Consider the following 25,600-nt stretch of genomic DNA (forward strand, 5'->3'; position numbering starts at 1 on the left):
ACAACAAAACTTCTACACAGGGTGAACAACTGGTGCTGGTGTTTATGTGTTGTGAACTGATTTTGTTGCTTAATTTTTCAAATTTTACTTCATGTTTGCATTCACAAAATGACCATTTTCAATCTGCTCACGTTTCCCAACGTTTGTCGTGCATGTCTGCAATCGATACATCCCGACCAGATGATGGCGCTCGATACGCATCGTCCATTGCTGGAGGGAACGATCTCAACATTCCTGCAGGATATCTCGTTCAAGCTACCGGCAACTACCTCGCAATTCCTACCCACATCCGTGTGTATAGCATGCCTTGAGGTGATGGAATTCTTCAGCAAGTATAGACGAAAAATCAATCATCTCCATGAGTTTCTTGCTGCCTTGGTGCAAGTGAAGCTAGGGGACGAAAGGCCACTGCGAGATTTGTTTGAAAGTAAAACAGATGAACTGGAGATGTTGTTCCGGGATTTGGATCTGTGTAACAAGATCGATGTAGGAGTGAACGATCTGTTGGCTGAGTACGATCAATACGTCATTGCTTCCATGGAAATAATGACCGGACTCGAGCAGGATGAACCCATGGAGAAAGAGCTGTTGGTTTACGGTTCGGAGGAAGAGAGCGAAGTAACACATTCGACACCAGCTGAACAAAATCATTTGAAAATAGAGTTTGAATCGGTCGAACAGAATGATAGCGAGGGCGAAGAGTTTACAACAATGGATGATGATAATGAGGAGAAGCACGCAGTATCCAAAGACAGATCTGATGAGAAACTTAATTCGAAGCGGCAACAGTTCCATTGCGAAAAATGTCCCTATAAGACGATGTTTACCGTTGCGCACACTATCCACGTGAAGAAGCATGAACAGAACGAAGGAAAAGTTGGGTACGTGTGTAATAATTCGTACTGTTTGCAAATGTTCGATACGCCAGAAGAACTCAAGCAGCACAAAAAAAGTAACCCGCATAAAGAATATGTGTGCGAAATTTGTGGCAACGTGTTGAAGCATCGGATCTCGCTGGAGGTGCACTTGGAGCGTCACGTCGGTATTACGCACTTCCAGTGTACGTACTGTTCTTCCTCGTTTCATACCAAAACGGAGCTGCAAAACCATATCGCAGCCATCCACATCAGTGAAGACCGAGCCGAGTGCCAAACGTGCGGTGCTGTGTTTACCAGCAATAAGCTGCTTAAGCAGCACACCGATTCCCACGTTACGGAGCGTAATTTCCACTGTGTGGAATGCAAGCGGTCGTTCAAAACGCAACATCATTTAAACCGTCACTTCAAAGCCGTTCATACGGATGTTCGGTTCCAGTGTGAGCACTGTGAAGCTTCGTACAGCCGGCGAGATAAGCTGCGAATGCACGTAGAGAAAGCGCACCAGGTAAATTTGAAGCGCTGATGTGATGGTTCCTGGTAGTAAAACAGTTACCAAATTTTCCATTTCAGATACAAACGTACTTCGTGTGCGATATTTGTCTCCGATCGTTCGACAATGATGAGGCACTGCAGCAGCACCTCTCTCGTCATAAGTACCCGCAGCATCTGGAATGTGGAATCTGTTTGATTGTATGCCTGACGGAGAAAGATTTCAACAAGCATTCGTGCATTACGTACCAGGATAATTATGTTTGCTGTGGGCACGATTTTAAGCATCACACGGTGTACAACAAGCACATGATGCGGCACGGCATCAAGGTGAATGCTAGAGTACGGCCAAAAACGAACATACTGATTGGACAGGAAAGGGCGTTACGAACAGCGGCAGAATCTCGCTCGACGAAATATTATTTGCCGAGTGTAGAGAAAGAAACGGTAAGTATTGAATTTTGAATCATCTTGAAGGGCTTGTAACACGAAGTAGCTTTACACGTGATTCTCTTTTTTGCAATAGGAGACACCGCAAAAATATGACTGTTTAGAGTGTGGGGTCAGTTTCAGTACTATTCGGAAGCGGAATCAGCATAAGTGTTCCGTCAATGAATTGATCGATGATAACAGTGCAGCTATATTAAGCTGTGTCTAAACAATGCGACGAAGTTTAAAAAATGTTGCATGAACTAAATTAATTACTACGATTTTTTATTGCACCTCATTTAGTGTGAATTAAAATTGAAACATCAACATTGAGATTAATCTATAGATCGACAACTTGCAAATTAGTGAACTTTTCAAATCAAAGATCAAGTTTCAGATCAATTGCCGGTATTAAATCAAGCAAACCAATCCCAACAGCGATGGCACGGGTTAGAAATCGATGAACGAATGAGGATCGATGACCACATGAACAAAAAACTGAATAAAGTTATTAATTAATTCTTAAATTTCGGATCTAAATTTAAATGTCGGTTGCTTCTAAAGCAACCGTAACAGTAAGGTATCACACTTTTATGCTTTAGGTTTTGTTATGCATTTCTAATAATACTTTTTCGCTAACTTTTCTCAAAATGTCAATGGCCTGCCAATCAATGTGTATTTTGCGTATATTTTTTTTTTTGGTTTGTTTTTGGTGTGTTTTTGGTATCGAACGAATGTGGTGCGCCTTTCCGGCTTTCAACCCTGCACAAGGAATACTGTTCTTCATTCATGCATGCATTACTATGACTATTATCAACGAAAAGTACTAAAACACTCGAAGTTGAAACAACTGGTAAGTGTTGTGCAGTGTATAGCACGTGCATGGCAAATAGTATCGAACCAGGTTATATGAAACCCTTACATCGTAATAGAGACACTTACCCTAGTACACCCTACGTTCTATATCGAGGTTTCGCTTTTAGCTTCTTACTTAATTTCTGCTGTCTACCACTCTTCTTAACATTCTTCTACAATCTCGATTTAATGTCCTGTAATGTAGGATCGATGAGATCCAAATCCTCTAAAGTAAGTTAGGAATTTCATTGTATGCTTTTACTGCCAACGCAATGTGTTGCAGCAGTCCAGGGCACATTCCCCCGCTGCGATGCTGGCATTAAATCAGTCCATTATGTATATTTAGGTTGCATTCTTTGCTGGTATGCAACCATTTCCCGGCCAAATTCCGCCCACCCAAATGGAACCATCATTCTATGTCGATCGCCTTATCTGAGCCGTCGTAACACTTTTCAAAGTGTTACATCGTTCAAGTGATTCATTTTGGAGTATCAAAATGTATGGTTTTAGAAACTGTTTCACAATTCACTATGAATTCTAATAAAGTTATGAGACTGCTGCGAAGAGCACAAAACGGATTGTTAATCGTGTTACCGCAAAAAGGAATGGTAAACCATCCTCGACCATGTTTCCAGATAGGACTTCGAATGAAGTCATACCCTTGCAGCACGAATCACCGTATTGCTAAGCTTTTACGACGATTCAGCATAAATACGTACGTGCGTGCGTTGCGTGATAAATACTCCCTTTAAAAAAGCAACATGTAAAAAATCGCAGAAAGCTAACAAATGAAAATGAATATAGAAGGCTGCTTGCTTGCTTGTCTTTTTGAAACAATACTTCTGAGCTCTGAGCCCCCCCCACGGTGAGAATGCCTTTATGAAACTCCCCTCAACAAAACTACTAAAGTTCACCTTTTGAACCTCGTCCACGTCTCGTGGTTTTCACTTTATAGCTCCAATAGCAGTACCTCCTCATGCTATACGGAGTTTGCCAATCGGTTTCCGTTTGCCACCGTTGCCGTCATCATTCGATCGTCGTAGAGCGACAGTGTCTTTGAGGCACGCACCTTACGCACCGATGGCGGCACATCACCGGGTGTCTTGACGCGCTGGCTAGGATTCCGCAGCCGCTCGATGCTACCCTTCGGACCGAACACCTCGTGGAACACTTCCAGCGAACGTTGCCTCTTCAGCGAACGATCGTCCATAAACGGGGGTGGCGATGAGCTATCCGAACCTTGCCGTGCATGTGCTCCACCTTTGTGCGGATGCATGGCATTGGCCGATTTGGAAATAACGATGCGTAACTTCTGATGTGGGTCAGGATCGGGCGCTACTGTACTGGTACCATCCACGGTATTTCCGTCCACCTCGTCCAGTATGGCAAACGACTGTCTGGTGAAGTCGGCATCGGCCAGTGCCTTGGCGTATTGTTCCACCCTTCCCCGTGGATTACCGGCACCATCGGTTGCGGAAACATTTCCAACGGACTGTGGTTCGTGTAGCAGCAAATTACTCTCGTACTTCCCGGTGCCGAGATCCAGATTCGTCGGTCGTTCTATGGCGCACTGAAGATTCTGCTGCTGGTTGGTGTTGTGGTGGTTCATTAGAATTTCCTCCTGCGAAAGCAGTGCATTTCGCTGCGCATGTGGGTACGGGTCGGTGGTTTCGACAACGACCACCAAATTGGAACGATCATCTCCATCGTCACAGTTATGCCGCCCGGCGGCATTGTACCCACGACCCAGCAGCGATGAGTTATTTGCACCTGCCGTAATATTCTTATGGAATGTTTTCTGCAGCATAACCTTCACACTACCGCCAAGGCCCTTGCCGGGACCATTGGCAAAGCACACATCCTTCTGTATTAATGGCGCCTGCCCTTTGCGCACGGTATGCTGCTCGTCCTCATCGGACTGGGACGACGGTGCACCGCTGTTCGTTGTTGAATTGTTGCCGTCACACAGCTTGCCATATTTGTACGATCCAGTTGTATCGTCCCTATAGCCGACCGGAGGTAGCTGTGGGATTATCTGTTGGTTTGGTGGAGTCATGAATGCAATCGTCCCATCCGGACTGTACCGCTGATGTTGGCCCATCATCGCAACCATCGCTGCACCATCGTTTTCCAACTGATACAGTTGGTTCTTTTCCATCGCCGTGCCATCGTCATGGCTGCAGGCTTTCACCGGCATGCTGCGAGCGCTCGGATTGATCTGAGCGATCTCCTGCAGCCGTTCCTGAACGCACATGGCCGTTAATCGTGCTTCCGCATCGTGATCCCAACAATCCTCGCACGTGTCGCGCACAATCTGTGTCACCAGGCTTGCGCCAAAGTGTGCCGGGAATGAAGGTCGTGCTTTGTTGCGCGATACAAGCACCTGCATCTGCTCGAAGCTGGGATTGGAACCGACATACTCTTCGTACGGTGCTCGATACTCCGGCACGCTGGTACCGTCCGGGTAGAAATCTTCACAGCGATTTGCCAACTCCCATAATACCAGCGCCAGCGTGTACACATCGATCTGCTTGAGGGCCGATTCACAATCGCGCAGATTCACTGCACCCTCCAGCACTTCCGGTGCCATGTAACGTACCGTGCCGACCTCATTGATGCTCTTCGTTTCGGCGAGCGTTATTTCCCCACGGTACTCGTACCGTGCGCCGAACGTTTTCAGCGCAAAGCCCAGATCACCGATGCAGCAGGACAGGTCCGATTTGACGAGAATGTTGCGCGAGTTTAGATCGCGATGGCAGATGCACGGTTTGACCAGATCACCTTTGCGGATCTCGGTGTGCAGATGTGCCAAACCGTTGGCAATGGATTTACCCATACGGCAGAACGTGCTGAAGGACACACGATTGTCTGTTAACCAATCCTGCAAACAACCCAATGGAGCCAACGATAATACTAGCAGATATTCGACACGATCATCCATTGTGCGCCGCTCATCAGAACCTAACAGATCAGGGGGAATGGGATTGAGAAGTATTAGAGTATTAGAGCCACGGGTTAGTAAATCAGATAAAGTTGACTAAAGATCTTACCAAAGTATGTCAACAGTGTAGGAGATTCCATCAGTGGGACTGTGTAAATGTCACGCTCGTTGAGAAAATACTGACGATGTTGGGCAGCAAAGATCTTCACAGCAACTGGTTGTTCGTTAACGATACCTTTCCATACGGTCCCATACCTGTAGTAAAAGTTAAATTATACCGACTTTAGTCGACCACACTGAACAGTTGGTATTGAACGTTCACAATCCAATCACTTACTTGCCCTGTCCGATCATGGACACAAGCTTCAAGTTATCGACGTTATAGAGATTCGAGCTATATCCCGGACCGGATGGTTGCATGTGCTCCAGTAGTTCAGCGGCCCCTTTCTTCGGCAACCGGCGGCAGCTCAAGAAGCCCACAATTCCCAGCAACATGATAGCGAGTAGCGCAAAGCAGATGTACACCGTCGGCGAACTCCAGATCGAAGTGTACGGTGCAAACGGTGTAATGTTTGCGTTCTCTTCCCGCATACTTAACCCGTCGGCCGACGTCGGTGGCGGACGATAGGTGAAATTCCCATTGCAACTATCGCCATTGCAGCAGCAGAAGAAGTGTTTGGTGGGTGTTTGGGACGTACTGATACATTCGGCATTACTGCAGTATTTCTGATCGTCCGTCCAAGCCCAGCATCCTTTGGGACAGAAAAGTAAGCAAATGGACAACATAAGTGGTAGGAACGTTGGTTAGAAAGAACAGTATGTGTGCTTCTATTTAATGATGGAGATTGTACCTTGCACCACAACTCGGCTCGCATTCTTCACGGTATCGTATGTCCAAACTGTGTAGCAGTATGGCGCCTTCTGGGAGCATGTGACGACTGTAGACTGAAAGGTAATAGAACCAACAAGGTTTTACTGTTTTACCGTTTTGCAAACACTACCGCTTCATTACATACGATATTCTTCTCAAACACAGGCTCCTCCGATGTTTCCGCTTCATAGTACTCATCGTATTCGTCAACGAAATCCTGCCCATTCTGCTGCTGTGTGTTTGTCGTGGATGTTGTACCAAATTGTATGCAACGCCTTTTCATTGGAGTGGCTACGCAGGGTGGAGAAATAGATGATGAAATGATGAAAAGAAAAAAAATAATTATCCCTAGTTCGACCTATTTTCAATCAAATATTGTTTCGTTTTATTTTTAAGCTAGACACAAGAATCTGGAACAAACAATCATTCGTTCCGTAGAACATTACTTCTTTCGCCAAAAATAGCCATATCGATTAATGGCCTTATCCGGAACGCATTATATAAAACGGTTAAAATTCAAAACATGAACATTCTTTAGTTAGCACATTTCTCCTCATTTTATAGGACACAGTTCGACAAGCAATTTGTGTAGTAAGAGACAAAAAAGGAAACAATAAAAACGCCTTTATCATCTCCCTCAACATGCGACCTGTCTGCTTTCAGCGGATTCCTTTTGCCCATCATAGTTTTAAGCACGGAAGGTCGGGGTTATTATTTTAAATGTGCAAGCGTGTATCGTTTGAAGTGAACGAACACGAACAGCCGCATCGATCGATGTTGGCAAAACATGCGATTAGTTGAGGCACACCAGGATAATATACATTTTCATGAGTAGTTTTCTTTTCACGAAAACGGAACGAAAACCTTTACGCTATTACGCACTGCTCGTAATTAAATTCTTGTTTTAAATTTTACCTTGTCCGCCAGGAAACAGTAACATCAACGTCAGCATAAGTCCGAACACGAATACTTGCTTCCTTATTGAGAGCATTGTTTTTTTGGTATTTCCTTTCAAATTTCCAGCCCGGAAGCATTGGCCAATATCGTGCGAGGGTTCCAACTGAGGGTGAACATTTTGCTGGGGATACATCTTGGTTGCTGACAGCACAATACACCGCTTTCCAAATACTGATGTTATGCTGTAGACTAGAGGGACTTTTTGTTGTTGTTTGATTCGTAAGAATGCGCCTCCAAGCGCTGGCGGTGTTCTGAGCACCTTAATCGCTCCGTGAATGGTCCGGCATTTCAACAATACAGATCACCGATCGATTCATTTACAATATTTATCACCAGTGTAACAGATCATGTTCAACGCAGTAGCCTGTAAAAAAAAAGATTAAAAAGTGAATCAGGATTAGAATTTTATGGTTACAAAATCACTTAAATTTACACAGTATAAACCGATTATTCCAAAATGCTTAATTAGAGAAAGAAGTTAAATCACGAAACAACTAGCAAATGGATGGAGGACAGATTTTAGGCAGTAAAAATGGTACAACACGTCGCGGTCACGTCTCCGTTTGTGATCGAAGGGGGCGTTTTGCCTGTTTTGTTTATAAATTCACTTGCGTTGGTGGTTTTTTTTTTGCTATGCGGCGCGGTATAAAATCCACTCTTCCACGGGCAGCTTGTCATCTGACTCTCTGTTTGCAGCGGACTATGGCGTCATCGATTGCGAATGTCGCAGGAATGTGATTTATGCACTGTTTTTCTGTCCCACTATTGCAGCTTCGAACTCAACACTGCAGGGAAGTTCTCGTCATAGACTTCTGGCTTGCTGCCATTGCAAATTACCAGCTACGCGTTGCTATGAGAAACGAAATGGCAAACCTTGAGGTTGCCAAATGCAACAACGAAATAGAATTTTGCTGCAATTCACCAACAATCTGGACAACTTTCACTGTGCTGTGGTACCTATGCTTGGCTACATCCTTATCATGTTTGTGGTTCACTCGAGTGGCAAACCTAATCCACCGACAAATCCGCATACCGTACACCGCCAGATCGCACATTTGGCATTAATCACGAGGTCTCCACACGGATCCACGACACTTTGTTATCGTTTACCCCAAAAGCGTACCCTCTGCTGTATTCGTTCTAAAATAACTCCATGGCGAAACGGTTCTCTCATATTGCCGGGGCGTTCATGGGGTAATAGAAGGGAATGGAACACTGTACTCACGTGAGGTAGCTTTTGATACTTAAAACGGACACGTTTTTACCATACATTTCATTACGTTCGGCAACCATTTTTGAAGAAACTATGCGTTCTGGCCTTCTGGTGATGGGAGTGCTCTATACATCTCGAACCACAATCGCAATCGTAACAGAAACACACATAAGAATAACATCAAAACATTATCCATCCGTTTCATTGACCGTGAGAGACCGTGCGCGCGCGTGTCTGTTGGTGCGTATTTTGGGGTGGAAAAGAGGGTGAATAATTGGGGTAGGAAACGCAACGATACGCGAGAGAAGCCAAACAGAAAGAGCGAGAGCTCTCGCCGACTGTTCACATCGTCGTTTACCCTCCCCACACGAAACACCACTTAGGACACGGTTCCGCTACGAAGAAAAGAAAAAATCTTCTTCCAATTGCTTTTGGTGACATTCATGGAGCATAATTTCTTGTTAAACTATCCACTAAATACTGCTTTATCCAACCTTCACAAACCTTCACGCGTGCCATTTCACATTGGAAGCAGCCAAAGGTTACTGCGTACTTAAAAAGCGTCTGTTGTGACCAACGCCGATCCCAGTCCCTTCGAGGATATTGATTTTTTCGCCGCTAAATACACAGCCAGCCGTTCGACAAAAAAGGCGTCGTCCAACATAATCTCCGTGAAGCTGCAATCGTCGTGCGTTGCTTACCGTATGTTACGCTAGTACACTGCACACTTTCGCACGCAACTTTAGTTACAGTTTTGCATTCTTTTCATCTGGTACAAAACATTAAAATTGTAACCCCACGACCGACAGCACCAACGATTGGCGACCAAGACCGATGAAACGTGAATCTCTACTATACGCGAGATCTGTTTTTCCTTCACATTCGCGAAGGGACGGTTACACACTTGCGCAGTTTCGAGATTCCCTTTTTTCGCGTGCAAGAAGATCGCCGAGAGCCCTGTGCGAGAGAGAGCATCCGTTGGATGCTTAGAGCGCATAAGTGGGTTTGAGCGTAAAGGGCGCACGTTAGTGTGGTAGGGCTGTGTTGGTTCCTTTCTTCCATTGATAAGAAATAAAATGCTCTAAACGACCTAAGTGCGAGAGTGTTTTTTTGTTCACAAACAGTGGCTGCCAGAATGCGGACAAAGTTTGTGGTTTTTCGAAACGCAAGTACAACAATAAATGTTGCAGGAAATCCCTTAAAAAAGGGTTGCACGATTTGAGGAAAAACATTATCAGATTTACGTAATTCCTTCACATGTTATTTACAGCTGATTGATTTCTGTTCCCGCGTTTTTCTGTTGCGTTCGTTTCGTGTAAACACGCATTAGGTTGTTTTTGCCGGTTGACTGTTCTGGCAGCACTGTTGTTGTTTTTCTGTGGAATTGCTTTTCAAGTGCAAAACACAAAGCAAGCATAGAAAATGGCACAAGCAAGGAAGACGAGCTACCTGCAAGGTAAGGGAGCAAATTATTCGCAATATATTGAATTATTTCGTACTAGAAGTGTGACTATCACGGGTTAATGATATTGTTTGCCATTTTTTCAGTGTGACATGGTGCAAAAAGGCGTTTATGATTTGTTATCACTCATTCCCACTAGCAGATGAGGAATATGATTCCATCGAGATCTATGAACCGTCCAAACAACATCCCGCACGGAAGACAACCCATTGACTCGCTCGAAGCATCATCATCGGATACAATTGTTCCAGGCGTGCCAGATACATCCAGCGGAATGTGTAATGAATATGCTCCATCGTATAATACCCGAGGTCCGGGATATAATTCGTGGTATGTACCGGCGTCCAACGAACCAAATGTGAATTATCCAGCGGCATCTTCTACCCCGTTGTTACCGGTAGAAACAGACGACGAAGATCCAGTACCGATACCGTCGGAACACGATCCATCGGAGCATGTGGTGATGAAAGATGGTTACACATTTTACATACGCTACTTGGATGAATCTGTTTCCGAGGAGCCGCTAGTACAACGCAACCACGGGGCGGATTTTTGTGAGGTGGAAAGCCTCCCCTCGATTTCGAATGAACTGTCCATGCTGATGGACGATAGTATGCTTCCAGAAGGTGCCATATCCATGTTTGAACCGAACGAAAGTTCACAGCGCGACTGGATCAATTATGACGAGTTGCCTTTGCTGAATCAGCAAAAGCGACAACAGACTGTGTCGACCGATCATGTTTCGCCACAAAGTGACACTTTGGGTGAGAACCATCGTGGCAAGAATAACCAAAACACGTTGGTAAAGCCGACAGAAAATCAACATGCAAATGAGGCCGGTTTAAGTGGGTGTGAAATGTTCCCTGTGTTAACCAACACGGCACAGTCTGCTGGGGCAGAATTTTCGCAAAGTAACGAAACAGTTCTTATGAATAGCAGCGTGCCAACCTTAGTTACCATGGTGCCTGATTTTAGTCACTACTGCGTGGAGTGCGAAAAATTTTTCCCTTCCAACGATAGTCTTCAAGAGCACATGGAATCGAACCATCGGCTGTTCGACGAAACGCTCATCACAAGAACGAGCACACCGAAAGCTTCCTTCCACAACCATGCATTAGTTTGGCCCTGTACCACGATAGTAGATTCCACCAACCAACGTCGGAAGAGGCCATTTTTCTGTGATTCATGTAACATATCGTTTGACTTTGTCGAAAGTTACTACATGCACAACCATAGCGTCCACGGTGGAGGAGTTGGTACCGGTTACCGATGAGAGTGAAAGACAATGCACTACAATTATGATTACAATATTCTCAACGCTAGTGTACCTTAAAACCAAACAAAAGTTAGGCGAAACACCTACGGAAATGTATGTGTACAGATGTAAGCAATTACACCCATAAAGATAAAGAAAAGTAGGAGCATTCTTCAAAGAAGATGTTGGTTTATGTCGTTAAATAACGTAAATTGCATAACCAATGCAATTGGTCCAAAGCACAGCGCAAAGCAAAACGAATTGTTACCACGTGGTTAAGTTGATGTTAATAATTAGAAGAACGAAAAGAAGGCAGGTTTTTACTGATTCTGTTGTTTATTTTCTATTGATACATTCAAACGAAATAAAAAATCAATTTCCTAACTATCGATGTGATTATTTGCACCACATAGGCTAGCTAACGTTTGTTGCATGGTTTTCAAATTCATTATGGAATTCTGATTAAAATTTTCAAAAATCTTCACCATTCTCGTTTGGCAGCACTGCCGCTGGAGAGCGCACTTTGTTTTGCTATCCATTTGACAGAACGGTGAAAAAAATCCTCAAGAGAAGTCCTACAACACAGTCAAAGATGCAAGTGCACAGTTCACAGTTGCGTGTTCATAGTTCCGCGAAACAATGTGTAATCAACTAAAAGTCAGTAATTCGAGAAAGAAAATGTAAAGCTTAGCAAAATAGGTGTTCTTAATAGCGTATGCAGTGCATTCTTTGGTCGTGCGTTGTGCAGGTCAATCATGATTCATCGATACTTGCAAGCCAGTCCGCAGTGTTGTTGTGATTGAAAACGGTGCATTTTCAGGGCTTTCCTATTCGCACCATCGGTGATAAAGAAGTTACGATATGTACTAACACTCAGTAGCAAGGAAGGAACAGAATTAAGCGTGCGTGTGTACGCACAATAGAACTGAAAGAACACTTGCCACCATTTGTTAGATGCTCATGGTACCATGTTTTGTTGCAGCAGTAGGTGGCGGTGTATGTGTGTGGGTTGATCCTTTGAAGCATACTTGTTGTCAGTGGACGAAACGTCCTTTTTCGTAAGCAAATACTTCTACTATTGATACGTAGGTGGCGACGACGTACTTTGTCGATGAGGTAAGTGTTTCGAAAGCTAGTTGTGTGGGATAATTCATTTAATATAAGGAAAACGATGGGCGAAATTTGTGTTGAGGGATAAAGGGGAAAAGATGAAAAGATACATTAGGAATTATTGATTCAAATGTGCAATATTTACTGCTAAGGTTTTAGAAGAGTTTAAGTGGATATTTAAAATTGAACTAATAACACTCTTATTAAGAAACATTCAGTACTGTTTCTCACATAATTTGTATCTCAATACATCATAGTAAATTATTCAATTGCTCAACGTTTCTTTCAGTGAAAGCTTGGAAGATAGTCCTCTATCGGACAATAGGATGGACATATCGGAGAACACGACCTCGCACGGATCTTCGCCTCCACTGCAGGTGGAAGGGTCTCCGGATTATTCGCCCGTTCACGATTCGGATGGCATAACGGTGAAGCAACCGCTGTTTGCCCTGTGCCAATCTGACTCCGAGCTCGGTAACGGCGTGGAACCGCACAACGATGCTAACGCAACGACTGGCGCCACGACGGAATCGATAGAGATTCATAAAGTGTCTGCTAGTAAATCGCCTTCAATCGTGTCATCACGGATAACATCATCGACCGGGCTGACACCCGTCAGCAACCATCCGCTGATGATGTCACCGACGGGAAGCGAGTCAGATATGTCGGAGTTTATAGTCGAGACGCAGCAGCCAGCAGGGTGCCGGAAGGCGACCGTGCGTAACTACTATCACTATCCGGACGTCGTACCGGTCAGCGAGCAGCCGCTACGCTTAGCCAGCCCGTACGCAAATCGTCGTAGCGTGGAGAAAAAAGAGAACGGATCGATAGTAGCCGATGAGAAGCGTTCTCACGTAGCCATGGTGACGCCAGCAAGGCGCGCTAAGTGCTCACCATCGAAACGGTTGCCAGCAGTTGGGGATGGTACGAAAGCTAAATCCACCACAGCAGCGGCCACTTCGACGCTTGATGTTATCAACAATGTCATCCATAGGGGTGCCGAAAGTGACCCGAACAGTGTTTCTCCCGTACGCCAGCGAGGTACCGAGGAGATGGGTTCCGATTTTTTCAGCACCGATTCGGAGGTGGAGGAACCATACGATGAGGAAGATGTATCGTTATTTCAAGCCTCCGTTACGCCGACGTTTCAATCGGTAGCACTGCACGCTTCACCACCTCAATCGGACGTTCCATCGCCGACCGGTGCACAGCAAAGGCAACACAAGCAACATTCTAAATCGATCTCACCACGTTTGCACCAGCGCCGTAAAGTTCCACTGCCGAGCGATCTGCTAGTTGATGACGTTAGTTCGATGGAAGATACACTCTCGAATCAGAGCGTGGATGAGCTACAGCAGAACCTCGTCTCGCTCAGTCCATCGTCCTCCATATTGGATGATAATGGGTTTAACGTGGATATTGATGAAGACTTTCTCGATCTGCCCGGTACGCCCAAGGCAACCGCTTTGTCTGCCGATCCGGATGTGCACGATGTGGCGCCTGGGCGCTCCACGGTTTTGCCTCAGTATTCAGCCCGAGAAGAAGCTCGCGATATACGGAACTGGCAGAAGATTACGTTACCGGATGGGAAAACGCGCGAGATAGACATGAAGGTGATCGAACCGTATAAGTGTGTGCTATCGCATGGAGGCTATCTGCAGGCGGGTGGACATAATGCGATCGTAGTGTTTAGTGCGTGCCATTTGCCCGATCGTTCCCGAGCGGATTACCATTACGTGATGAACAATCTGTTTCTGTACGTGGTAAAAACGCTCGAACAGCTGGTGACGGAGGACTACGTGTTGGTTTATCTACATGGTGGTTCAAGTCGGGGCAATGTTCCTCCATTTCCATGGTTGAAAAAGTAAGTTAACATTATAGCTATGCTGAGTATTGTAAAATTAACCTTCCTCTCTCATTCTCTAGGTGTTACCAGTTGCTTGATCGTCGGCTGAGAAAAAGCCTTCGTAATCTATACATGGTGCATCCGACGTTTTGGCTAAAGAGTGTTGTATGGATGGCACGACCATTTATTAGGTAAGGATTTTTATAAGCAAAAAATTTGTTTCCTTGTCATATCGATACACGGCTAATCACATCTGTTTTAACAAATTTTAGTTCGAAATTTTGGCGTAAACTCGTGTACGTAACTTCGCTGGAAGAGTTGTATAAGCTGGTACCGGTAGAAAAGGCCGCTGTACCAGACAAGGTGAAAAACTACAACGCACGGTAAAATAATACGTTATGTGTTACTGGTTTTTGGAGAAAGATGGTATGTTTCCCTTCATTTTCCTATGTCTGTTTGTTTGTTGGTTTTGGTGTTCTCTCTTCGAGGACGAGTCTATTGTGTATTTGTTCCGTAAAAGGAAAAAAGCAAAGAAAGATCTCTCTTTTGTTTCTTGAATATATTAAATATTGGGAAAACGTAAATTAATGCAAAACCCCTTCGTGCCGTCTTCTATGACTACGCACTAAATCGACGAAACAAGCAATGATATCTTTAAGATGTAGTTGGAATCAACACATATGGTCCAGATGTAGCAAAATAGGGCGAAATCTGCGTAGAACGTAGTGCACTGGTAGTTATGAAAAAGCACTTTTCATCTCAGTCCGCGGGCCGCTAGTGCCCATGGGCGTCACTATCAATCAAACGAACGTAGAATAAAATTCGATCAATGGGTACAGTTTGGTGTTCGATCGTACCGTTGTCCGTTGTGCGTAGACAAATGATACCGAAACGAGAGAAACATTGTTTCTCACGCGTTTCTATAACGCTATGGTTCCAGGAACTCTGCGTGCGGGTTGTTAGTAAATCCTGAAGATATAGAAGGAGAGTATTATTATCGTGAATAGTTATGTGAGTGCATATCGAACTGCCTAAAGAATGGGATACAGATATCTGATCTCGGCTAGCGTGTAGTGAATGGCTTGTTGGATGTTAGATTGTGCAAGTCCTAAGAAACAAACGATTCTATGACGATTTCTCTTTGGTTTTTAAACCGAAAAAAGACGAGTTTCTTTTCGCAAAGCGTCTTTATTGTTTCTGGTATTATTCTACTGATTTCATTGTGTTTCGAACGATTGACACAACAAAATTCCGTCATAAAAACTCGCATATACAAGGAATACAAAAAAGACATTACCAAAAAACTGTTAGTTCCCGTACGGGATGGAACTGCCTGATCGTTAGTGAGGTAAGAGAAACTATCTTGAAGTCCACAAAAGCTCTAGTTGCCGTGGCGTAGCCTAAATGAGCTGAGCGTGTATGGAGAAAGAGGGTATCGATAATAACCTATTATTTTGTAAGCAAACACAACATTAAGCAATGCAAAAACAATAATTATAAATGGCCGGAAAGCAAGGACCCCGCAATGGGTCCGGCAAACATTAGTTAATCATCAACTGTTGGCACTGTTGTAAACACATGCGTTGCATGTACCTAGTTTAGTACTGAAAAGATTCCCACAACTCTCAGTAATGATTTCATTGGTAATGTTTTTGATGATAGAATTGCAACTGAAAAGGTGCGGTTAATATGTCGAGAAGGAGAAAAAAACGGTTTTGACAAGAAATATCATACATTATGGAAACGAACTGCATTGCTGTAAAGCAAGGGAAAACTATGTGTCGTTGAATAAAATTGTTGAAAATGACCAATATTTAGACAGTTAGGAAAAAGAGGGAGAGAAAAAAAAACATTCTTATTTGGACAAAATTGTTCAACTGTTTCGCATAGCAGAGTTCTCTTCGTAATCCAGAAAAAAAATGTCCAGTACAAAACATAAAATTGACTGCTATTTTAGTCCATTAGGCAAAACTAATCGATATGAAAATCCTAAAGCAGAGTGCGCTCTTTGTTTGTATGAGCACGCAGAAGGTTTGAGTTAGTTCAATGGGTTAGGGATTGGGTTAAGTGTGAGCAAGAAGCATTTATATATTCTAAATGTTCGTATATTGTGAGTAGTAGTGAAACATGTGAAAAACAGAATGATGTGTTGTAAGCAAACATGATGTTAGGAGGTAACTTTATTACGATCTAATGGACCTATATTCGTAAACGATGTGTTTTCCATTACATATTTCAATTATTTTTTTAATGCACTTATTCTAACTTACTGTTCCGTGCAATATTACTTGGTCGCTCTAATGCATACAAGATGGTGCTATTGAGCTCTGATATGCTTTTGACTCATGCCAGTAAGTCGTCTGATTCATTTTTACCTTTTTATTCTCTTCAAATTAAGCTAAAGTTGATTACTTATTAATATGTCTGAAACTTAGATTTGTGTAGGCAACGATTGATATTTGAGTTTAGTGAAATTTAACAAAAGCCACCGATCAAAGTTCACCTCCTAATACGTGCTACGATCTCAATGGGAGCAAGACTATGTATCGAATCGTGAAAATAAACCTCCATAATTGTAGTGTTCACGCAGATCCTTCTTTCCCGTGAGGCATCTATTCATTTGAAAAGTTACACCGAAAGTTGTAGTCGTATTATATAATCGATCATCCATTTTTTTTGTACATTAGTTATTGACGAGCTTATTAAAATAATTTATTTGCTTTAATATTTTCATTTTAGTCCAATATGGTGGTTAGTAGTGTAGTCATTGTAGAGTTGAAACTATTGAGAAACAGTAACAATTTTCAACAGGGTCAATATTGTCACAAATAAGGAAGTGACTAGCTGTTGTGGTACCATCCTGCGCATCGTAATCTTAGGGTACGTTGCATCCTAACACAAATACATCCTTAACGCCATTACAAACCGGAAAGCAAATGAGAAGGAATGCAAAGATTTTTATCTTCTCTTTTGGTCCGTTTATGCAAATTATTCATCCGAAAATATATAAACCAACATTCAGAGACTGGTAAGCAGCGATCAGTTTACGTTTCTTAGTTATCGTAGCGTTAAAGGATGGTAAAATATTTTTTTAAATATTAGTAGTAGTCTTTCGAGGTTTTTGAATAATTTTGTATGATTTAAAATTTTAATTAATTTATCGCACTCCACGGAGGACATCCGTTATATATTTCTAGCACAATTAGATATATCGTTCCATTGAAGTTTCTTATCGATGGAAAAGTATTACTTACCGTACTTCAGCATACAGTCCATTAAAGATTGATTATAGTGCAAAAGCGTGGCGCACAGCAGGAACGATGAGGCCGTTTGATAAATGAAGACTTTCAATATGAAGCATCGGCTCTACCGAGTCGGATAGAGCAACAACAGCGGCAAAAATCTCACCATGTGGGTGCTAAAAGATACGACTTGCTACGGTCGGACGATAAACCGTTCCGTAACCCGTGCCCGATTAAAGATGCTGTGATATGCGGTTCGGAACGCAAATTGATTTTTATGGTGCGTTTCGAATTTTAACAACGTGGAACTAATTTTACGACCAAAAAGCTCGACGCTATCGGTCGCACGATACAAAGTAGTGATGGGCACGATTGGCCGTTTTGCACAAAGGGGTATAATCAAACGCACACGGAATTCTTACGGTGGATAGGATTACTGATAACGTAATGCATTATTCATTCTGAAAAGAATATTTTATTGTCAAAAACTGATGGCCACGTTATATATTTTTCGGGTTACTTTAAGGTGTTTAAGAACACGAAAAAAATACTCACTAAAGTGCATGTGCGTGCAGTGATATGAGGAAAATGAGGTTGATTATGTCATTAGAATGACACCGAACAAACAACATCCAAATGAGATAAACAGTTGGCAAGACACTCTATCGTGAGAGAGGAAAAAAACTCTTTAAGAATATTAAACTTAAAGAGAAAGAAGAAAATCTTTAAGAAGAAGCGAATAATATTCGTAATTGAATTTGGAATCATCTCACTACAGTATGTGAAGCTTAGTCTGGAAGCGTTACTTGAAAAAAATCCTCTTCGAAAGACATACTACATCGTTATGCTGTTTGGTGATTATTATTTACATTAAATAGAACGATTGATTGTTATAGTGTCAAGGGTTTTGGCATGCGGAGGAAAGAACACTCAGCAAGTGGTTGCGTGGGTACAACTAAGCAACGGCCTTATGTCCTCGCGATGATGAGCAAAACGCAGCTGCTCCGTACCATTCCGCCCGGTACGCCATTCAATCCAGCCCGGGACATTGATAAATTGGACGCTCGTTTGCAGACCGCCCGATGGTACCGATGTGTGCTGATCGGTTCGATCATGGCGGTCGGAATCATGCGTTGTCCCGTGGAACGAGGATAATACGCGAGGTGGTTCTCACGCAGTTCAACGCGCATCATCATCATCATCCCGCACACATGACGCGAATGCATCGCGATTGCGAAGGGTGGCGATTACCTTTGCGCACGTTGTCGCCTGCCTGGATATATGATCGATGCGCTGCCAACGAGATGCGGCAGAAACGCAGAAAGTGGCATGCGATAAGCAGCACACGAACAGTTTCATCCCGTGGAATCGTTCCCAAGAGGCGCGATGAAGGTTTTTGCCGTTTATTTCTTCTTGAAAATCATCGATAATTGTTGTTTACAGCCGTCGCAATTCATTCGCTGTGGTTTGAAATGACACAACCATCCGAATCGCGTCTTGTGGACAGCGATGGACAGTGCGCGTGCAGCACAGATAAAAAGGGTGACGACTGGGGTTAACTGCAAATTGAATTGCGGGCTTTTAGAAGGCTTTCTAAGGCACATGAGATATGGGTGAAAAATATTTATTTATTTTATTTTTTTCCCAAGTCTGATGTTAAGATTATTACCGTAACGTTGTTGTATCCTAGATAGAAGTTGTTATCGGTGGGAAAATGTTGAAATTGATGTGATGCTACTAAAAATGGAAAATAATTTGATTCTAAATAATGTAAGTTATTTCTCTCAGTCCAATACACGATAACATCTCAAGACCCTCGATATTGTGTTACCGTGTACTTATCAGTTGTATATCATATTGTGACGAACTTACTAAAATTTAATTTTTCTCAACTAAAAATACAGACAAAAATACAGACAAGACAAGGCAAGGCTACCAATTGTTACATAATTCACGATTCTATTACAATTAAATTAACTGTTGAATCAAGTTTTTTTGGTAACCAATTTTGTACAGAATCAATTAACTCTCCTGCTTGCAGTGCAACCCAACGCTGATGAAAATAAGATTCTTCCCATTGTTTCTGAATCGTCCGTTAATAGCTTCATTTGTTGTTGCTCTTGCTGCTGTTTAATGAATAGCCATTGGTCACCTTATATGAACGATTTTAATTACGTCCGTTAGGGAATACCGATACGAACAACAAAAAATCCCATCCTCACTTTGCTACAACCCTCGGGGAAACATCGTAAAACATTACGCCGTGATTCCAAAATGCTCTTATTCTTGGCTTGCGCTTAATTACGACACCTTCAGCCAGCTCTAGAACGTGATTTCTGTCTTCGCTAAGTGCGCGCGTAATGAAAACTCTCCTTTTGTCCGGCAAGAGATGGATTGTTCTTGCATAGTTAAGGATAAGGTTTTTTTTTTGGTAATTCTTTATTCAATATCTATCGCTTTCTGATGTTTTCCGCTATAAAGAAAAGTTGAATTACAGCACACACAAAAAAAAGATATAAAGAAAAAAGGGGTTATGCTTTGGGCGATTTCCTCGTCTAATCCCGTAAGCAATTCTAACCATTCTTCCGCACATGGTTAAGCAAGGGTAAAAGGTGACAAACAAGTTTTGAAGGTGCTAGCGCCATACGGGAAGGATCTACAGATTCGTTTTCCGTCTGTTCGGCAGCAAAAGAGTGTATAAATTGCTTCGTCCGGTGTAATAAATGGTAATGTTTAGTGTAAGTCACCAGAAAAAAAGAAGAAGGCTGATGCCATTTTTTCCCTTTTTTGCTGTATTATTTGTGCAGAATTGGTAGACTGATCGGCGCAACCCTTCTTGGAATGTAGCTCTTCCATGTCCGATATGGAACGGTAGCGAGGATATCAATTCCACTGAATGTCCTAGGATGACCATGAATGTGAAGGATAAAACAACAATCAGCTCTGTGATAGAGACTGACACGTTCAGCTCAATGCAAAACCCATCCTTTTACTGTCCATTTCGTTTCGCAGTGGACAACGCCTTCCCGTTGAGCATGAGGATTGAAGTATGTATGAACGGAGGGGAAGATTTTTTAAGGTTTGTCCCTTCCGTAGGGTCGGGTGTTGCGGCCTCCTGAAACCTTCCGTCCTACCGAAAAGGGGGAAGAAAAGGAAGCGCCTGTCGACGGATAAATACAGAACTTCGTATTCTGTCTTGTGAAGGGTTAACTCACTGGACATTGGTCACTCACCGGGGTTGGTGTGTAATCTTCCACATTCAAGCACGTTTGGCTGTTGATTGTATTTTTTTGTTCTTCCATTTTTTTGCACAACTGTTCCTCTTCCGTAAGATGACCCTCCGGCAATGGACGGTAGTCGAGAGAGGATGCGGTAGTACGTAAGATTAAGGACTACGCAACGGTCAAGCAGCTGGCGATTTGAAGGTGCGATCCGGTCAGCGATGACCGGTGCGAATGGACAAACAGGACGCATCCTTCGTCCATGGGAATGTACCGGTCAAACGGGTTATAGTCTTGGACGATTGTGACGGTTTGTGTCTTTCCGCGGGATGCTTTGGTTGGGTAGTTGTGTGAGCTAGAATTTTTTTTGTTGGCTGTTATGTGTTTCCTTGAGATACAGAATTTTAATTTTTCATGCTAATGTTTTGGCCTGCTCTCTAATCGTGGGAAAGTCGGTTCTGTGCGGGGCCGGTTGAGCGAAAATACTTTACTTCCTTGCTTTCTAACTGCCAACGGTCGAAATTCGTCCTTTCTGCAGCTGCCACTGACAGTGTCACTGATGGTCAGTGAAGATCGGATTATTAACGGACAGTTGGCGAAAGGGCTACTAAACCAGCTGTGATACAGACCAAAGTAAAGAGCAAAGAAGGTAGAAGATGATTAATTTTAATACGATGCTTGTTTTTGTACATTTTCAATTTTTGTTTGGGATTGTGCTTTTCCTGTAAACGTTCTTCCTTTGAGATGGAAGCAAGATTTTCCGTTAGAGGTTTATAAAAAATGCAAATTTAAATGTGAAAAAATCTTGGGAGTGTGAGCGACCAGGAGTTCTAGAATTGCAAGTAGAATTTCAAAATCTTTTAGACATCTTTTGTCAACAGGCGTATTTGGCAGGGATGCCTCAGATGTCCGAACTGATCATTTTAAATTCTGTAAATACTTAATCAATTTCCTTAATGGTTAACATCTTGTTCTCAAAATTTGAGGAAGATATTTGAGGAATATCTTTGAGGAAGATATTTGAGGAATATCTTTGAGGAAGATATTTGAGGAATATCTTTGAGGAAGATATTTGAGGAATATCTTTGAGGAATATCTTTGAGGAAGATATTTGAGGAATATCTTTCGAAATGGCAAGTTCCATCAGTATTCTGGATCTTTCTCTAGACTATATCAACAGCTTGCACATCTTTCCTGATCATCCAGGTTGAATTCTCTCCAATCAGACTAGATCACCATAGGTTGGAATGATTACATGGAAAAACTTCTAAAAAATCTTACAAAACGATCCGTGTAGACGAGATTAGACCCACGATCTCCGGTGTATTAGAGCGAATGACTTAGTTTCTTTACATATTAAAGCAATATCGTAACAACACTCTCATCACAAAATAAAATTAAGTGAAACACTGTAAGTCTATATTACGTACACAATTATTTAAAAAAAGGGGAATATCTTGCCATCACGATACTACTGCGCACTGTAATGAGTTTAATCAACGTTAAACGTAAACAGTGCGTTCCTTGTGTGGGTTGAACATCCTACTTTGGCTAGGTTGGGTCTGCCTTTTACAGCGTTATCGCTGTCGCTCTCCAAAGCGTGTCCCAATCAACGCGGGTTTTGGTGAGCTTTTGGTTTTAGCGATGATGCTGTTGTGTCTCGTGCCAACTAGAAGGCAACAGAAAGAAGAAAAAAAAACACACATAAATAAAACCTTTCACAAGCTATCAGCGCTTCGGTAGATAAATGAAACCTGCAAACCTAGAAAGGAGATTTATTTCCTCCTTCTCGTTACCTTGGAATGGGTAAAAGCTGCTTAGGGAAAAGCGAGCAAACTTGCTTCACCCGCCCAATTGCACTAATTCATCGTGCTCGTGCGCTTGTCATTTATGCGTTTGCCGCGCATGGTTGCGCTAGATCCGGTTGGAATAAAAAGGAAGGAATGGAATAATTTCAAATTTACTCGAACCACAGCCATAAACGATGGCGCTTATTCGCATCGTTCGACTGTTACGATTGTATTATGCAGGACGAGACAAAAAACAAGTTGCCGGGAAATGAATGAAAGAGCATGAATGAAATGATGGTTTAATGGAAATCGTGAAAATGGCCGCCTTGAAGATCACATTACTGGCGATTCGTTGAAGAAAAATAACTTAAGCTCTTCGTTCATTTAAATTACATTCTTTTTCAGTGGCAAAAGTGTGAGAGATGCTAATCCTTATACTATAAATGGTTTAAAAATTCTCTATTTAAGATGGAAGATGGTTTATTGTAATTAATCCGTATATATTCAGCCCAGAGAAATTCCTCATTTCTGATGAAAATTTGTCTACTCCATTCTTGAGTTGTGTATATCTCACCAAATTCAAGGAATTTCTGTCCAAAGTCTAGAATTTGAGTATGAAAAAAGCTAAATTAAAACAAAAATCGATCGATCGATCAAATTGTGCGTACGAACAGAGACCAAATCCGGGACTCTTGTGATACCTTCGAATCTTAAAGCGTTTCTTCATATGGCCCATGTGCGACCCGTAGCACATGAAATCACGTATCATTTATCGGTGAAATGGTTCGGCAGCAAATGGTTGCGTAAACTTCAAACGTAACCAGAACGTGGCCGGTCGCGCTAGCACGCAACGCATGCGAATGGAACCTGTTCCAGTGACCAGATTTATGAGGAAATTGAGTCAATTAGTGCGACGTTTTCGTTTTGCTGAAGTTGTTGATATAAAATGTGCAAATGTGCTTTTATAGCCCTACGCCTGCAATAAACGAATGCCGGGGTGATGGGTTTGCTTAAAGGTAATAATTACCTTATTTCATTTGTGAAGATCCTTTAGTGAAGTTTATGAACTATTGTTGCTGTTTTGAGTAAAAGTTCGGTACCGCTAGTACTGCATCTCCATGAAGTTGATGGTTTATTACATTGCAAACAGTAATTTCTTTATGACTGATTCGTCACTTCACTTTAATTGCACCGTACCGATGCAGAGGTTATACACGGCGCCGGCAAGATTTATCGTTTTTTCGCTTAATTAACGAAATAATTCCATTGCATGGGTGTATTTCGTTTTTTTTTTTGTAATGCATTTTTGATGGCGGCAACTTACCACCAATTTATGCGACTAATGATGCTGGTATCCTGGGGCATAGTGTGGATTTAATATTTAATGATTTGCCTAATATAAAAACACAATTTCTTCACCCTTTAATTCCCGATGAGAAATTCTTTCTTTGCAAAGATTTTAAATTTGCAATTTTCTCACCGCTATGGAAGGTTACGAATCGCAGATGAAAACGTAATTAACCAACAAAAAAAAAGAAGAACAAACCAAAAATATGCAAAAGCTAACGAAAGTGATGGATGCAATAAAATGCATAAAGGATTCGTGCCGCGCGTATCGCGACCTCCATTAGTCGAGGATCCGGAATCCGAAATCTGTTGAAAGATTGAAAGCATACATGCCAAACGCTACATCCTGCTGGTGGAGTGTATAAAAAAGTCAATATAAAATGAATGTCTTCACGAGAAGAAAAAAAACACGAACAAACGACAACAACCGAACGAAACTAGACCTCTGAAACCGAAAGGCGTCCTCGCCTACGCAAAACTTTCGTGGCTTGAGTTCGGTTGCGCAATTTGCAATGCTGTAAGGATGTATAAAATGTTTCTCCCGATAATCGAATTGCATTAAAGTGGAATAATATGGCAAAACGGATATCTCCACTCTATTTTTTGTTTTGTATTTTTATGTAAGAAAAATGAACCTTTTAACTTTATCGTAAAAGTATTTGTTTCAATAAAACATTATATTTTAATATAATGAGCAGGAAAATAATATTGATTGAAATTATTTAAAAAAAATCGTTAATATCCTTCCAATAGTCCAGGGACTTGGCTTAAATTTTGTTGTTGTTTTTTATTCAATTCCAATTCACCAGGTTTTTCTTCGCGAAATTATCCATTTTCAAGCTACCATATTAAGTAACGAACTGTACACATACCAACACCGATCAAGAACTCTAACAAACGAAGAAGAAAAAAAAAACGAATTTTCAGAGAGAAAGTGTTTCGACCAAACCAAACTGATCGAACAATTTATTGGATGGTTTAAACATTTTTGCCTTTCATTTATTCAACGCAATGCATTCCTACCCCAAAAACCCTTTTCGCTTCACTGCTGCACTCAAGCAGCGTCATGTCCTGACGGCAAAGCGGGCGTGAAGGCACGAGCAGCGTGCCTTTACATTCTCTCTCTCCCTCTCGATATCTTCTGAAACCCTTCGGAAACAACTCCTTACAAGTCCTCCCAATTTCGTACGTGGTTTCGTTCGTAAACGTTTTCAGCTTGTTGCCCGTTGTCCGTTGATTCACCCCAGGTATTCTCCCCATGCGCTACCTCATCATGCAGCATCCTTTTCTTCGAACACACAGCAGCACCGTGGAAGGGAAAAAAGATGATGCCGAACCGAGCGCCAGGACCGTTGGCTGCCGTTAAAGCAACGTTTTTCCATCCCCGCCGGACAGATAACTCATTATCTTTTGTCTTTAATCATTCACGAAATGAAATGTTCTCCGGGGCTTTGCTTTTTTGGCCCGTTTCCCTTCGGTTACATACGTGCGTTTGTGTGTGATTGTAGTTTTTTGTTGTTGTTATTATAAACATGTCTTCACCTTACAGGCATCCTGTTTCCCATGGTCGTAGTAAAAATTGTAAGGCTTTTTTTACTGCAGACACTGCAACACTTTCCAAAAAGGAGTAAAAGCGAAGCGATCGAGAGGAACAAAAAAATAGTTATAACCGTAGTCCTTTTGGACGATTCACT

The 25,600-nt window shown here is 42.4% G+C and overlaps 4 protein-coding genes across 7 annotated transcripts; 3 read left to right on the forward strand and 1 right to left on the reverse strand.

The window, feature by feature from the left end:
- Positions 1–15: 15 nt before the first annotated feature.
- On the forward strand, positions 16–2,259 carry LOC125769157 (zinc finger protein 883-like). The gene is made up of 3 exons (XM_049437687.1): positions 16–1,383; positions 1,449–1,814; positions 1,894–2,259. Exons 1-3 carry the CDS (start codon positions 109–111, stop codon positions 2,023–2,025), a joined length of 1,773 nt encoding a protein of 590 aa, XP_049293644.1. The 5' UTR covers positions 16–108; the 3' UTR covers positions 2,026–2,259.
- A 126-nt stretch (positions 2,260–2,385) lies between these two features.
- LOC125769158 (bone morphogenetic protein receptor type-2) lies at positions 2,386–9,479 on the reverse strand. 4 transcript variants are annotated; one of them, XM_049437688.1, is made up of 7 exons: positions 9,335–9,479; positions 7,379–7,784; positions 6,609–6,754; positions 6,444–6,537; positions 5,930–6,344; positions 5,702–5,847; positions 2,386–5,612 (listed from the first exon to the last, which is right to left on the reverse strand). In XM_049437688.1, the coding sequence occupies exons 2-7, from the start codon at positions 7,551–7,553 to the stop codon at positions 3,631–3,633; spliced, it is 2,958 nt and encodes a 985-aa protein (XP_049293645.1). In that variant the 5' UTR covers positions 7,554–7,784; positions 9,335–9,479; the 3' UTR covers positions 2,386–3,630. The 4 variants fall into 4 exon arrangements, with proteins under 4 accessions (XP_049293645.1, XP_049293648.1, XP_049293646.1 ...); XM_049437691.1 differs by lacking the exon at positions 9,335–9,479 and adding an exon at positions 9,138–9,264; XM_049437689.1 differs by lacking the exon at positions 9,335–9,479 and adding an exon at positions 8,646–9,125.
- Positions 9,480–9,594: 115 nt separating this feature from the next.
- LOC125769159 (uncharacterized) lies at positions 9,595–11,735 on the forward strand. The gene is made up of 2 exons (XM_049437693.1): positions 9,595–10,089; positions 10,182–11,735. The coding sequence occupies exon 2, from the start codon at positions 10,238–10,240 to the stop codon at positions 11,366–11,368; it is 1,131 nt and encodes a 376-aa protein (XP_049293650.1). The 5' UTR covers positions 9,595–10,089; positions 10,182–10,237; the 3' UTR covers positions 11,369–11,735.
- Positions 11,736–11,878: 143 nt separating this feature from the next.
- Positions 11,879–16,895, forward strand: LOC125769165 (protein prune homolog 2). Its single transcript, XM_049437706.1, has 4 exons — positions 11,879–12,466; positions 12,750–14,324; positions 14,387–14,497; positions 14,579–16,895. Exons 1-4 carry the CDS (start codon positions 12,462–12,464, stop codon positions 14,691–14,693), a joined length of 1,806 nt encoding a protein of 601 aa, XP_049293663.1. The 5' UTR covers positions 11,879–12,461; the 3' UTR covers positions 14,694–16,895.
- The last annotated feature ends 8,705 nt before the right edge of the window (positions 16,896–25,600 follow it).

This window comes from Anopheles funestus, chromosome 3RL (assembly GCF_943734845.2).
Source record: "Anopheles funestus chromosome 3RL, idAnoFuneDA-416_04, whole genome shotgun sequence".
NCBI lineage: Eukaryota > Metazoa > Arthropoda > Insecta > Diptera > Culicidae > Anopheles > Anopheles funestus.